The 16089-nt window shown below is 42.1% G+C and overlaps 1 protein-coding gene across 2 annotated transcripts in view; it reads right to left on the bottom strand.

The window, feature by feature from the left end:
• Positions 1-1291: 1291 nt before the first annotated feature.
• The window catches only part of MARCH8 (membrane-associated ring finger (C3HC4) 8, E3 ubiquitin protein ligase), a 73103-nt gene continuing 58305 nt past the window's right edge, over positions 1292-16089 (bottom strand). Inside the window, exons 3-7 of one of the 2 annotated variants that reach the window (XM_010150459.1) lie at positions 12609-12688; positions 11463-12308; positions 9322-9502; positions 5321-5468; positions 1292-3325 (exon numbers count right to left, since the gene is read on the bottom strand). In XM_010150459.1, coding sequence (XP_010148761.1) covers positions 3021-3325; positions 5321-5468; positions 9322-9502; positions 11463-12308; positions 12609-12688 — 1560 coding nt within the window. In that variant the 3' untranslated portion in view covers positions 1292-3020. The remainder of the gene's footprint in view (positions 3326-5320; positions 5469-9321; positions 9503-11462; positions 12309-12608; positions 12689-16089) is intronic. The other variant, XM_010150461.1, reaches the window with a different exon arrangement.

Here is a 16089-nt window from a genome sequence, read left to right as displayed (position 1 = left end):
ACCATGCAGAAGCAGAGAACTGCAGCTCCAGAAGCCCACAGTTAACAACAAGCAAGAATTCAGCACGAAAAGTCTGACTAGCATAAATGAAAACCCCTGACAGATGTATCTCTTCTGCAGCCCCTCCTGGTATGAGCATCCCTAAGCAGCATAGAGAGTTTAAATATTAGGTCTTAACTTCCGTTCAGAAAGGCCTGCTGGGAGAGGGTATGGTTAGCAGCAACACTGGCTAAAAGAGTTTCATCTGCAAATATTTTTCTCCAGATGATTTTGCTGGAGATGATTTTTCTTCCCAAGTTAAGATACACAGGGGCACAGCAAAAACCTCCAGTACCCTGAACACACTGAACACTGCTTGGCATGTGTCACATGGAGATGCCAAAACACCAAATGAGATTTCACGGTGTTTCACCATGAATCATAAATGACTGACTGAAACAGGACCAGCACATTACACTACGCCACACTGGCACTTGTCAAGAACATTGGTCAGACTCCAGTGCCTCTTGGGTGTGAGCTGGAGAACAAGCAGGTTTCATAACAGAACTTGTCCATTTTCATTTCACTTACTGGCCACAGATCGGTTGAGAACAGGTACAGCATCAGTCGGCAGCTGATTCTGTGGCTCTTGCAGCTGTAACATGAGCATCTTGCAGACACGTAAGCCTTGTACACTCAGGCATTTCAGAAGAACATGATGAAGGTGTGCAAGACCCGATATTTCACCCACCTGAGTTTATCTAGTGATTTTTTTCACAAAACAAAATAGAAAACAAAACAAGTCAGTGTGTTATCTGTGTTCTCATAATAGAAGATCACCCATAGCAGAGTTCAGGAAAGGACCCGAGTAATTGCACTTTAAATTATGGCAGGCACAGGCAACAAACTCTACCTATGTCTGGTCACGAAGACTGCTGCCCCGAGACCAGTAGGGTACGCAGGGTTTGTCTGCCTGTATCATGTAAGCATGGGACATCCTGACACCTAGCACAGTACACAAACCCACGCCAGTGCAGCTTTGCTAGGACTGCCTAGAGGTCCGGGTATTCTCAAGAACAAGGTACTGTGTTCTTCATCAAGATCCCAGTCAATAAGCTTCAAACATGAGATCATGCAGAGGCACGCATGCACACACACACTCTTCCTCTAACAGCTCTTAGAAACTACTCGTGTGTTCTCTTACCACAGTCTTTTCTCTGCCTGCTCTTAAGAAATTAATTTAGAAATAAATTAATATTACATTTGAAGAAAAAAACCCCACAGTTCCTTTACTGTTATTCTTTGGGAAGTCTTAAAACAACTATTTTTATTATGAAAAGAACTTGCTCAAAGAAAGTTGTATGTGAAAAAGACTAAGTAAAACCTGAACCAGAGCTGAAGATTTAATTCAGTATCTCGATATGTAAACAGAAGCTTTTACCTAACTGAAAAGTCCAGGCAACACTTACTAGGACCAACCAGAAGATTACCACTGACTTTTACATAGATTTAGATAGGGCTCAGGTACAGAAAAGTCAGCTTTCAAATGCAGAGGCCCCGTGTGCTGACTTTTCGTGGGGCTTTGTTTCTGCTCCAGTCGTACTGAAACTTTGGTTAAATGAGGGCTTGAAGCAGGACAGGGTTGCAGTGACGGGGATTGGTCAAGCAAATGAACTGACACCCCAGGCTGTGGGCAACTCTGTCTAAAGCCCTGCACACAGATTTTAAAGCTGTTCCTCTCTTTTCATTGAGGCTGACTGATTAAAAAGCCAATTTCACACTCAAAAGCATAGACAAAACTGCTTTCTGACCACGTAATGTACCACATCAGACCTAAAGCCATGCAGGTGTTTTTAAACTCATCCACTTAACACAACATTTACTTCCTAGACTCTGATCTCAGCATCTCCTCTGACAATGTCAAATTCCTGGATAATTCACACATCACTAGAGAAGTACACAGCACTAGAAAAGGAAAACCAATTCCAGCTGTATTGACTAGCATCTTTTTTCCCCGTCACAACTCACATTTTTACCAATACAGCAACAAAACCTTTGCCAATGGTTTGGAATGAAAATTACACCAGGTATATATATGCAGGTGTGTTGATAGTCTGACCTGCTAAAAAAACCAAAAAAACCCCCCAAAACCCCCACCCAATTCCCAGAACAGAGCACTGAAACCATCAGGCATTGAAAATGAACACTGTACATATCCACTACTCTCCATACACAAGTCACAAGTGCAATATCCTTTGAAAAAAATTGTTCCTCAAAGGAAACCCGAAGAGGCAGAGTTTTTTTAGTGTTATGTTTAGTAAGATAATGCGAGAATGTGTTGGAAATCACAGGTTGGATTTTTTTAAATTTTTTTTTATAAGGCAAGAGGTTTATGTTCCAGAAGAGTAGATGGGGTAAAGAATGAAGAAATGTTTTGAAAATGACACATTCTTTCAAGTTTCATTTTCATTTGACATACATATTACAAAATAAAGGTTTTTAAAAGTGCTATATGCTTCATAAGTCTCATCACAATATGTAATGCAAAATTTTACACCTGCTGCCTAAGACAAAATGTTAGTGGCAGTGTTAGCAGTAGATTAGACTTTCCCATTTCCCTCCGTGTCTGGGACAACCTCCTTCATCACACTTAAAGAGCAGACAAACAAGGAAACAAAACCCCACTCTACATATATTCCACAATAATTTTGAGTCGTCTTCTTAAGTAACAGACTCCATGAAGTTGACGACAGTTCACTAGCGGCTTGCTTGACACCAAACCCAAGGCTCCTTCTAACGAGTATCCTGTGCTCTTTGACCAGCCAGTACAAGAGACAAAACGTTGAGAGGTATGCAACCATGATGACATTGACAGATATGCCCAAAGGGATTTAAAAAAATTCCAACAAAAAACAAATGTAAAAAAATTCATCCACCAGCCCTCAGCTGTTAGCCGATTTTAAAAAGGTAGAGCAGTTTGCAGTAAACAATGATGTTTTAAATCTTCAAGGACATACAGAAACACCCCTCCCACCCAGCAATCACACGTGAAGGATTTCTGCAGCACAGTCTTCTGGCTCTGTGTAATGTGAAGAGTTTGTGTCTGAATGGTGAACTCCAAGCATTTCTTTACTTTCAAAGTTTGGCTCCATTAGTGCAGGTTTTTCAAAAATATTCTTTTTGCTAGTTTCTGGACAGTTTTGTACATATATTACTCGGTTATATGCTTTAAGTCTCTTCCACAGCTGTACGTACACTTTGCATTGTACATACATGAACAGAAGTCCTCCAGTGAAACCAATAGCCACAACCACCAGCTTAGTCCAAAATGGCCACTCTAGAATCCCTGTAAGAAAGAAAATTAAAAAATGAAAGAAGGACTGGGTCAGTATCTACTGGACTACATTGGATCTCTCAAAAATGTCCTTTAAGGAAACTGTCACAGAGCTTAGGCCATGCAAACTGTTCTAATTTTGCAATTTTTCTGGTTTAACCTTTGCCCTCCCTTCCCCCCCCTTCAAGTCAAACACATGCAGACTTCTAATTCACCGATCACATTTATTCTCACCCACCAGAGGAAAAACAAAACAACTGATCCTTTGTGTCTGAGCCCTTGTGCAGCACAATCACAAACAGAGTCAAGGCAACAGCCAGTAATAAGTTTAGGTCCTTTTACACCTGTTTTTAAATGAAAATTGGATCAGATTACAAAAGGAATTCTAGGGCAGGAGATCCTCTTCACAGCAGGAGACTCAACTCAGTGACCCAAGAAGTCTGTTCCACTCTGTGATCACACAGTACATGGAGCCACAGTCTTTAATCTCAAAAGGGAACACTGTAACCATCTCTCTTGATAGGTTCATTATGCTGACTAGGCAATTTTACCTGCATCAGACCCAGTAACTTGGAGTGGAATTAGAGTGTCTCTTTTGATGCAAAACTGCAGGTGTTCGGCATGCTGAAGAATTCTGGCAAGCTAACCCTCTGTATTAAAAATGACCAGTATTACTTTTCCTGAATTTACCTAGCTTGAACTTTTAGACATTAGATCTTGGAAAAGGCTGAGAGAATTGGGCTTGTTCAGCCTGGAGAAGAGAAGGCTCCAGGGAGACCTTATTGCAGCCTTCCAGTACCTGAAGGGGCTACAAGGAAGCTGGGGGGGACTTTTTACAAGGGCCTGTAGTGACAGGACAAGGGGTAAGGGGTCTAAATTGAAAATGGAGAGGTTTAGATTAGGTATCAGGAAAAAATTCTTCACAGAGAGGGTGGTGAAGCACTGGCACAGGTTGCCCAGAGAAGCTGTGGATGCCCCATCCCTGGAGGTCTTCAAGGCCAGGCTGGATGTGGCTTTGAGCAACCTGGTCTAGTGCAAGGTGTCCCTGGCAGGGGGGCTGGAACTAGATGATCTTTAAGGTCCCTTCCAACCCAAACCATTCTATGATTCTATGATTCTTCAATCACCAGCAAAACATTTTCCAGCTGCATGTCTAGTTGGTATGCAATGCTTTGTGAGCAAGGGCAGCTTGCCTTCTAAGGGGTCCCAACCTTGGTAAATACTCTATCCCTTCTATCCTCACCTTCAGGGACAGCTCAGCTGCCTGAGACAGTTCTGTGACAGCTGAAAATTTGCAGCCCAGCACCCTGGTCAACAGATTTCAGTTTGGTAAGCTTACAGCTGGCATACTAAAGAAAACCCACTATTCAAGAAGTTAAGACATCCTTGCATGGGGGTGGCAGCCACAATATGAATTGCAGTGAACCTCATCTCAGTTGCTTGGCGTCCTAAGAATCAACCTGAATTTCTTCTGCTTCAGACATGACTCAAAAATTTCTGCAGTCTAACACTGCTCTCACAGGAAACTTGTGCTAACCCAACTCACAGGTGACCAAACAGAAAGGAAACCCTCTTGATATACCTCAAAGATTTGGATTTATGTTCCTCTTACTTCTTCTCTTGGTTTTTCTCAGTTAAAAGGTAGCCATAGCAGCAAACAAATGCTTAAGTCCTTATCTGCTCAGTAAGTGTTCCAATTGAAAACTAAATTAGCTAAGGCAGTGCAATTTTATGTCTGGCTACAGTGGATTAGCTCTCCTATCTCTGCATTTCACCAGTGCAAACTAAATTGACTTGAAATAGACTTAAAAGGCACCCACAGATGAATTTACACTGATTTAACCAAGTAATTTTAGAACTGTGCTTTTAAATCAACTCAACCTCAGGCTAAAGCTGGCTAGTCTAGGTATAAACATTTCCTGGACGCTCTTGCTCTGCATCCTCTGTGCATTCAGGGTAAATAATTATTCCAAGAGAATTAAGTGGGAAGATAAGCAAGTAGCATACCAGTAGTCTGTCCCTGTTTAATCTCTTCAGCGGTCCTGTCTATCAGGACATAGAGAGACCACACAACGCAGGTGATGGCAATGATATGGAATGTTACAGAGCACATGATCTTCCTCCTCTCGCTGGCCGTCATCTGCAGCTTCTCCCACTGGCAATACACCCAGAAGCAGAGAAAGAGATTAGGTGTTTATTCTAGTTACCAGAGAGTGTAAAAAGAGAACATTGATAAGAACAAAAACCAGGCAGGAGACCAGTTTCCTCCTTAACATGGATTTTAAAAGTCAGACTGCATTACTGCTCTGACCACAGCATGTGTTCGACAGCAGGCAGCTCACCCTGCTGCGACAGGAGCGGTCCTGGCACCGGAGGGGACCTCCAGCACTCAGCTCCGATCTGAAGCCTCAGCACAATGTCACTGCACCCTGCTTACCCAGGCAGGCGCAACTCCAGCACAGAGGGACCCCAATGCGAGGCCTTGTGCAGCGCAAGCAAGGCTGCTCCTTCGTGTGTTCCCCATTCGACAGCAGGTACCCACAGTCACTGCTGAGCATCGTGAGTGGCAAAAGGTACCCTTGCTCAGGCAGGCATTCAATAAAACGCTGCAATTAAAGTGGTACATGATCCAATTGACCAGTGCATGCAAGACATACCATGCTGAGCTCTGTTAGAGTCCCTCGGTGCACAGTCAAGGCTGTTCAGCTCTCAGCTCAAGGCTGTTTAGTTCTCACCTCCTACCTCTGGGTGTTTTATTCAATCTTCACATATATTTAACACTACTTACAGCAGCAACACCAATATTTTATTTTCAGTGTTTGAAGTGCACTTAAATACATGTGCCCTAAGAACATCCAGTAGAACTGGGATGACAGTTTTTGTAAGTGAGAGGATGCAGCAAATTAAATCATCAGACCTGCATCTATCAATAATGTTTATACAGCCCAAACAGAAATCACAAAGTCAGGTTGTTGTCATTTAGAAAAGAGAAAAAGAAAATACAAAATCATTATAGATGCTTCTAATATGCAAGGAATCAATCAAAACCAGCTTTTTTTTTTTTTTTTTACCCTGAGATATCTGGAAGCTTTTTTTACCTTTTTTTTTTTCCCCTCCCATGTACATGATGAAAGTTTTTGCATGGGGGTTACACATCCCTCAGCATATCTGTTTGGACCAGAGAGTTAAGGTGGGCTTTCCTCACAGCTTCACAAAATATATGCTGGGGCATGTAAGCTTCTTATATATATCTATGTGTTTCTAGAGAGGTGCATTTGGTGTCTCCTAGAATAATTTAGAGAAAAAGAGGACTTTGAAAAGGAGGAATAATGTGGAAGAGAGTAGGATGACCTGACTGGTATGGCTGAGATCACCTATTATGTGAATTATTATTTCCACTGCTACAAATACAAAAATGTTGAACTCTGAAACAGAGACTTTGTGATCCTCTCTGTATTGCCAACCATCTCTTTGGCCAGTCCCTCCAGTTCTGTGGGCATCCAAATTTTATCATGGCACAAATATTGATGACTTCGAGCAATGACAAGCTAGACTCATGTCATGCTAGAAAGCTGTATTCTTTCAATCTTCTTACAAAAAAATTGAACATAACATTCCCTTTGGATATTATGTTTTAAAAAGAAAATTGCTTTTGCATCTGAACAAAGGTGTTTACTTTTGATAGAAAGTATAAATAAATTGATTTACTTTGTTAAAACATAAGCATGTGAAATCTGTTTGAGAACGCTGTTAAGAGGCACAAGAACCTGTGTTTTGACTAATTTATGTTTCTCTTTTCTGTTCCATAGCTTGAGCTCTTTGACTGGACAGTATCTCCTGTGAACTTCTGGCTCCACAGCCACCAACCCAACCCATACCATCTCATCTCTTCCAGAGATATGACTGCACAGCAAAAGAGAAGATATTCTGCAAACTATGCACTAGCCCAGGCAGGAAACTAGAGTCTGTAGGTCCCTCTGCATTATTCCGATGACACAGCATGTGGCATTTCCCAATTAAAATAGTCAGCATTTCTGAATTTTTGAATTGTTGTTAAAACAAAAACATCAGCAGAAAATTTAATTTATCATCTTTTTCTCCATTGAAATTTTAAAACAGACCACACCTCTCGTTTCCCCTCATCTTCACTAAAGCTGTGACACATTTTTTCCTCATCCTCTTCCCGTAGTAACTTAGTGTTTGAACAGACCAATACACTGTACTGCAATACAGCCTTAAAATACTGAAGATGTTTAATTCCATTTCTAACCTACAGTCAAGCACAAGTCCTATTATTTGTCCCATCCTGTTAACAATCACCAGTTCCAGACTGTTTTCTCCTGACTGACAAGTTACCAAAAAGGCTGAGTTGAAGATACAGAGGCAACTTATCATCTGGCTGCAGCTGAACCTCTAGAAGACTCTTCAGATATATTTCAGAAGTAAATCCTTCTTCTTCCTCACTCTATGGCTCTGTCCTACTTTCTGGCATCTGGTCTCTTTCCCCACATGACCTGTTCACATATAACTAATGATGCTGAGTGACTCATTTCTGAAGGTGCCCAACAGCTTTTTCTCACAGGGCACAAATATTCAGAAAATGCTTCCCGCCCACTCCAGGCAGAATGAGCACAGCAAAAACAGCAGCCAACTGCCAACTATAGCAACTCTTTTTACTTGGGATTCTCTAGAGTAATTTCTTCAATGTCCTATGGCTGAGCTGTGCAAGTGTTTTCTTTGCATATAACAGAGCCCATGACAGCCAATGCTGCAGCTCAGAGCTGCTACGCTCTGTGCCAAGGGGTTACCAAAGAAAAATCTGCACTTCTTAGAAGCCAGTAATTTGCTGCAGCCATGTCCAAAGGTCATCCTTTGGACATGGACTGGACATGCTAAGCTATATACTTCGCTGACTGTACATCTCTATAAAAATTGAAAAGGTATTTGAAATCTGCTCTATTTTCTGTTAGAAGTCACTTTCAGGAATCAGACAATTTCTTATAGGATTTCAGATGGCTGCAGCCCAGACTTCCCATCCTACATGATTTAGGCTCATCATAATTGAATTTAATGTTTCTCATTTATTCTAGTTCCAGACTGAGGTTATTGTTATTAACCTCTTCCACTTTGTTAGAGGTGGCAAGATTTGTCTGTGCTAAGAATACCAGTGACTTCCATTTCAAAATCCTAATGTTAAGGACCAATTGAAATTGAAAGCCTAGAGGATATGGGACAACAAAAAGGATACAAGCACAAAACTGGCCTTACAATACAAGTAGCATTTAACTACCTATACTTTAAGCCACCACATTTATAAAAGATACTTTTCTATAAACCAAAGGTACAGGTTCTAGCAACCTGAAATACTAAACTCTAGTCATTCGCAGTCTAAGAAAAGGTAAAAGTTAAAAGAAATTTATTGATGAACCTTCTTCTACTTACACTGCACTATTTTCACTAAGATACGTTCGCTCTTTTAAAAAGAAAAAAGCTACACTTTTAAGCCAAATTACACTCAGAAAGCGTGATTTAAAGGAATTTTAACCCTTAATTCTCATATTTTCAAAAGACCTTAAAAGCCATGTGGATCTCAGAGCAGCAAACTAAACCAAACAAAATTCCATTATTTAAAAAAATGTGGGTAACTGCAGAGCAAATACCTTTGTGCATAAGCTCTAAAATGTAATGGTAAAGAAAAAAAACATCAGTTGCTGCATGCACATATGTCTGTGTGTGTGTGTGTACGTACATACACTTACACACGGAGAGCTGCCAGGCTACAGTAGCTAACTCTCAGAGCCGGATTCCACTGATGCTGAATTTGCCGGGCCAAGTGTTAATTTAAATCCTTTTGCACCTATACAAAACTGACCAGAATTACTAAAGAGCCACAGAAAAAGGGTAAATATGTGGGGGGTGCTGTGGGCCCATGGACAAGGACTGCCTCTTTTCAGAGTGGATGTGTGTTTAACAAAGCATTTCCTTGGGGAAGCAGGTCTCGTGCCTACCTTTCGCAAAGGCTTCAGTTTTGTCTCCATGATGAACTCGTACTTGCACAGTTCACAGCATCGCGTATCTGAGCTCTTGATCCATTGCTGCAGGCAGGCTTGGTGCACAAAATGAAGACTTCCTGTGCAGTGACAGGGGGTAATCAAAGGGCTCTCATCATCTCCTTCACAGTGACATATCCTGAATCAGAAGCAAAGCTGCTCATTAGGAGAAGAGGAAGCAGAAAGGATGTGGAAGAGGCATGTAATATCTGTGATCACACATGGTTGTCCATTGAGGATCCTGAGACATACATATCAAAAGAATGTGTTCCATAAAGGAGCTAACGCTAAAGAACTCCCTTGCTGTGCAAGCACATACACAGGCACAAAATAATTGAGCACAGACACTGCTAACTAGACAGCTGCTTTCCAACAGATGAGGCGGACACACAGAGCCTGACAGAAATGCAGTATCCAAAAGAAAAAAAACAGGGTAAGAAATGCCAACACTTCCTCTAGGACAATAGCACTTAACTGAAAAAAGCATTTGAACACATCAGACAGCGCTTCCCAAGACAAAATATGCAGAGAGACGTACAGCTACTCATGGATTACGATCTGAAACAGAAGATAAAATTCCCAAAACACTGGTGAAGTAGCCCACCACAGGATTATTAAGAGCTAATTTAGACAGCCTGGATTTTGCACAAGTGATTACTTCTAGTGCCAATTGCTAAGAGACATATCCATGCTGGAAAGCTACAATGCTGAACTCCCCAAAACACACCTTTTCTAAATGGACTAATGGTTTTGCTATCCAATTCTTACTTTGCGAGAGCTGCTAAGGAAGCATCAGCTCTGCAAAATTACCTATTTCCCCTCACAGCTGAACTGTGCAGACAGCAAGGGCACCTGATACAGTGTTACTACCAGGTGCTGGCATTTGATTTCTAGCTTCAATTTATACACAACCCTTGGGTTGCACCAAACATCACTAAGTCCTACTAACCATGTGGAAGAGGTCATGAATTGAAAGGGGGATGGCAAGGAGCTCAGGGAATGAATGTAAGTTACTAAGCATATGTGAAGTACACCCTGGCATGCTGCCATCCCTGTCTATTACTGAAATCTCTTACTGATGTGTAGCATCTTGCCTCTTGCGACCTTGCTGATAGCTGGCAAGTGGAAGTGAAGGAGTGGGTGGATTACAAGAGCGTCTTGTTGATGACAAGCCAGTACGGAACTAGAATTTGCTGGTAATGAGGGGGGAAATCAAATAACACGGGCAAGTAGGAACAAAGCCAGATTCAGAAACTGCTGTCAGGGAGAACAAAGATTAGGATAGTAAAATACTAGGTAAAAGGATTGACATTTGCTCCTGTACTTGGTGACTCCTGTTCCTCAGCCACACTTTGGAGCTGGGATGGGGCAGACCTGCAGACAAGTCACCATGAAGACAGCCCAGAGCTGACTGTTACCACCACCTATGCACATGATTAATCCTCTGTAGCTGGAACAATGACACCCATCCATCCTTTCTGGACTTCACACTATGGCCATCACACAGGCTGACCACTAACATCCAGTGCTCAGATCCCCCTTTTGACTAAGGCATCCAGAAAGCCCTTTACGAATAGAAGTGTGTGGTGGGATATAAACTGTGAGGAAAAGATTTTAAAAAAAAAATAATCTTAAGCTATATTGACCTGATCTTAGAAGCAATATTCAAACATCCTCTTTTCCTCCTGATGCCCCATCCTCTGACCCAAACCAGCAGTGACTGTCAGGACAACACATTGCTCATTAAAAGCTCAGACCTGTTCAGCTTGGCCTTTATTATGCATAGCTGATTCTCTCATGATATTCCCAGTTTGGGCACTGATACAAGAAAAACACTATTTCAGAATCCCAAACCTGAAAGCAAATTGGAAGAGAATTTATTTGACTCCAAAGGAAATTCTTTTGCTTAGTAGCCTTGTTAAGTGCATCAGAGGGATGCAGAACAGCAAAGAGAAGGCTGCATGCTTTGAATCACACATATTAAAGCAAGGTGACAAGGTGAGGGAAAAGACAGAAACAGCACAAAGGCAGGGGAAAGCAGAACGGTCACCACTGCACATGGGAAGGCTCAAAGGGAGGCGGTCCTCTGGTAAACCAACCTGCAGGTATCCCCCGATGTGGACACAGGGGAGAGAGGGGGGAATTTTTCTGAGAGGGGGGAAGGGCAGTCAAGGTCACTGTCCTTCTCAACTGAACAGAGCGGCGCCCGCTGCTCTTTTGTTTTCAGTTTCACTGAGGTGCTGTCCTCAAAGACGTCATCGTCTCCCATATCATCAGAGCAGAAGTCCGTGCTTTCCACCAGCACGCTGGAGGATTTCTCAGCTTGGAAGTGACTGGAATAGCTCTCCAGTTCGTGGAACTTATGCAGGCTGCTGGTGCTGGAGGTGTGGGAGAAGGAAAAAAGGTAACGCAACAGTTTTTTGCTCCTTGAGGTGTCATGGTCCACTTTGTCCTCCAGCAAGGGGATATGTACAGCGCTGTTGTTCTCTGCTCCTCCCGATGCACTCGAGTAGTTGGAAAGGGAAGGGATGTAGGAGTGCTTAGAATTGCTAAAAGGAAGAGGCCTGAGATTCAGCGGTTTCCTCTCTTTAAGATGAAATTTGTTAATCCTTAAACACTGCTCTTGAGTCGGGGTCAATTTGCCTTCTGAGCGTGTTCGCTCCACATAGTCAAAGCACTCACTGGTGCTCTGTGCCTTCTGGTCCACGTCATTGAGGGACTTGGAGAATTTCAGAATGCGGGTGGGCTTTACATTCTTAGCAGACCTGAGTGCCTGGCCCCGATCCTGCCCACGGGAGTTTCTCTTTGCTGCATGTACCTTGTCCTGACAGATTACTGTCACAGTGACCCCTCGTGTCAGAGGGCTCTGGCAGTGAGGATTTTTCAAGACAACAGCAGACTGCACTGGACTGTGATGACAACACTCAGAAAACACTGCACTGGAACTGCATGCAGAACAGTGGAATAAAAGCACAGAAAGTAAAAAAAAACAATTACATAAGAGAACACATATAATTAAAAGTGAAGAAATGAGAATTACTGCTAGTGTGGGAATGGCAAACATAGCAGGGGCCAGTCAGTTGGATTCAACGAAGCAGTGTTAGACAGCAGTCGAGTCAAACAAATAGGACACTTCAAATGGGAACCCCACATTGCTTACTTCCCAATACACATGCTTTTTCATTTTTTTCTTAATCTGAACCTGGCATGAACCTCACTGTAGACATGCAAGCAACACACTTTACCTGCAGATGTCCTGGTTGGAGGGTGTAACAGAAGTCCGAGAGAAGCTATGAGGGGCAGAGATAGAGGTTGGACTTCCAGCCTGCAGTGAAATTCAAACAAACAAAAAACAAGTCACAAGTTGTAGGAGTTTGGTATGGACAGAAATCACCTTCAGGGTTAAACACAGCATATAGAGTCAGATATCACTCTACATCAGATATTTAATGGCTAGTTGCAAGAAAGTGGCTTTACTGTCAAATGCTAAAAAGGGAAGTCGAATAGTCTCATCCTTGGAAAAGTAGTAATCAGAACAGAAACGTTTTTCCCCAAGGTCAAATTCAGCCATCTCTGGAGCAGAACCTGCCAGCTGTCAAACACTGCACAGAACAATAGCTCAGGAAATAAGCAATGCTACAGTAATTACAATAATTAGTTGAAGGTGTTTGTATAGACTAGTCAGAGTTTAGCTACCACATAACAGCTAATCCTTCCACTTACAATGATGCCAAGAGATTAGAGGCTTGAGGGTTTTCTTCACAAGACAGAACCATCAGTAATTCTGTAACTCGGATACTGTTTAGGGACTTATTTTCCATACTAGCACATGCACATGAGCTCTGTCTGCCAAACCAGACCATTCCCTAACGTACTTTTGTACTATGCAAAGCCTTACTCTGTCAGGGTCTTTTACCTACTTGGAGGAGACCCATCAAGAGCACAGTGAGAAACAGCATAACCCGAGAATTCAGCTGAACTAGCTCAAAAAAAAAAAACCCAAACCTAAAATTCTAAGCTTTTGGCATATTTAACACTTACACAACCCTCTAAAATGACTATGGAAAGAACAGTGATTGTCTCAGAGTTGGGACATGATGGCCTATTATTATAGGCCTTTTCTGATGCTATATTCTGTGGGTCACTAACAGAAACCTCTCAACTCTTCCTAGAGGTTTTGGTGAGGAAGAGACCAGCATTGACAACCTTGTAATAGAGAAGTTTTAAATTTGGTTCTCCCGTGTTCCACATCTGCTGGATAAGCTGTGCTGCTCATCCATCACTGCAAAACACTGCTCCAATTTCAAAATTTGTTACAGCTCTTTTGATCCGCAAAGCAAAGCCTGAAAGCCAGGAAGGAACAATGCAATCAGCAGAACAACAGAAATGTCAACATAAAAACCAGCACAGACCTGGGCCAGGCAAGTGCCCAAAGCCAGACTAGGAGAGACCTGAGGTCATGAGAGGTGTGTTGCCTCGGAAGCACACTGCCTAGCCCTGCACTTCAGCTTGAGATGCCAGAGCTAGCTCAGTCTTCACTGCTTTGATGATCTCTGGTCACGGTGCAACACACACGAACTGTATCTGTCTCAGTTCTCTTCAATTCTATACTTAATTTATTAAAAGCCCCTATGGTGTATTTAAGCAAGGCTGCTGCTGGCTTTTACACCCTCAGAACAAAAGTAAGGTGCCTTGTCACACAATATACTCTTCTGTCTTTGCAAGAGAAGATGGGTACACTAGGACACATGCTACGTTATAAATACCAATGCTACTACACACACATGCTACTTTATAAATAGCAATACAACCAGCAGCCTCTACTTTACAGGACTCATCTGTAAAGGTTTTGTTTCTCTAGCCAACAGCACTAAAAAGAGCAATGTGCCTGGCCTCACATTGGGATGCCCCAAGTGTACTGAGTGTGAAAAAACAGCTACCCATTTACAGCTGGGTCTGCAAAAGTAGAGGGCAAGACTCAAACACACACCTCTTGATCCATACCAAGACACTGTCACTTATTACCCACCCTACCCAGCTAGGTACATGTATAGAATAAAACCCAAGGGAATAATCTTGGGCTAGAAAGAAAAATGAACTTTGTTATGACTGTGGCAAAGCAAATGAAAGACTTAAAGACCAATACTGACTTTATCCAGGAAACTGTGGTTCTTTACGCCATGTGTACATGCTAATGATATAGGATGCTGATCATACAATGAAGTGATTAAAGTATTACTTGGAAATTTTCTCTTTATTTGATGTTTAACCTCTCCTAAAAGCAGGTACATCTCTGACTTCAAACCCTACCTTTTAAAAAAAGTTTATGCAGTAGTTACTTTTTTCTAAAGAAAGACTGACAAGTGAGTGAAAGACCTGACACACTATAATCTGCTGCTATAATTATGCAAATGTAAATTAATAAGACTTAAGTAACAAATTATTTAAAAAGACATATTTAGCAATCTTCTAAAAACAAAATATTGAACCAGTAAAACAGCATGTTGCATTCTGCCATGGAAACAGAGCCAGGTATTGTTGGAACTGAAGTCACAAATCAATTGATAAATCTGTCTCAGGCTTTATGTTATGAGCAAATCACAGAAGGTAACCTGCTTATAATGAACCCACTCTTTCTACTCCTTCACTTGAGCAAGGAAGCTGTCAAAAAAAAAAAAAAGCAATATACATGATGTGACAATCTAATAGTAGATGACTAGTTTTCAATGATCCAAAATTTCCTTCCTGAAAGGATGTTTCTTGACCCAATTGCCTGGCACCAAGACAATGCCAAAGTCTCACCGCTTGAGTAATCAAAAGGTTGGGACAAGCAAGAAATTGTGGAATTTCATTTGCATTTCAAGCTCACTATTCTGTTTCCAGAAGTCAGCATTGTTCAGGACAACTTTAAAAAAACCCCACATCTCCCACATTTCCTTTTCCTCATATCTTCTTGCTTCAACACAGGAGGTCCTTTGCTCCATCTTTAGACATAGCGCAAATACAACCAAAACAGGAACAGAAATTAACGTAATTGGAAAGCTCCACAAAGTAGAACAACAAGACATTGGAGGAAGTTATACCCCACCCCCAGTTTAAGCTAAGGTAAACTGTAGTTTCCACCAAAAGCCATGGTTCAACGAGCCTCCAGTCTCTCACTTCACCCTCCTTTCCTCCATGCTTTTTGCTCACGAAACACTTTACATAGCTTCACTGCAAGTCAGATTAGGATAGCGAGGTAAGGTAAAACCAACCACTTTTTTACTAAGCTTGTTTAATGCCAGCCACCTCCCTAGCTTCATCTGCCAGAGAACAAGGAGTTCGTTAGAACAATGAGCTTGTGGTGAGGCACAAGTCACTGTAAGAGAAGAGCACAGTAAAATGCAAGTTGCTGCCAAGAGCCCAAGAAGTAAGTTCTGCCAGTCCTAGAAGTCCACAGCGCTGACAGTGGCTAGTCCATACAGCTCAGCTGGGCTTACTGACTCGGACACAGGAGCTACCAGGCAGAGAGGTGCCACAGAAAAGAAATGCTGGCAGTCTTATCCAGAACAGGGCAAAGAAGAGGCAACGAGGTGTGTGAATGCAAGAGAGGTGGATCCAGCTAACCTGCAGCTTTGACATTTCTCCTATGCAAGCCTCAATCCTGAAGAGGCTGGGAAAATAAGCAATCAAAGCCTTTATCACTCTGGGACACACACCACCCTTAAGCCCCAGCAGCAGCCTCTC

The sequence above is a fragment of the Eurypyga helias genome, unplaced genomic scaffold, assembly GCF_000690775.1.
Source record: "Eurypyga helias isolate BGI_N326 unplaced genomic scaffold, ASM69077v1 scaffold554, whole genome shotgun sequence".
Classification (NCBI taxonomy): Eukaryota; Metazoa; Chordata; class Aves; order Eurypygiformes; family Eurypygidae; genus Eurypyga; species Eurypyga helias.
Note: the sequence above shows the minus strand (reverse complement) of the source record. Positions and strands in the feature narration are given on the sequence as shown.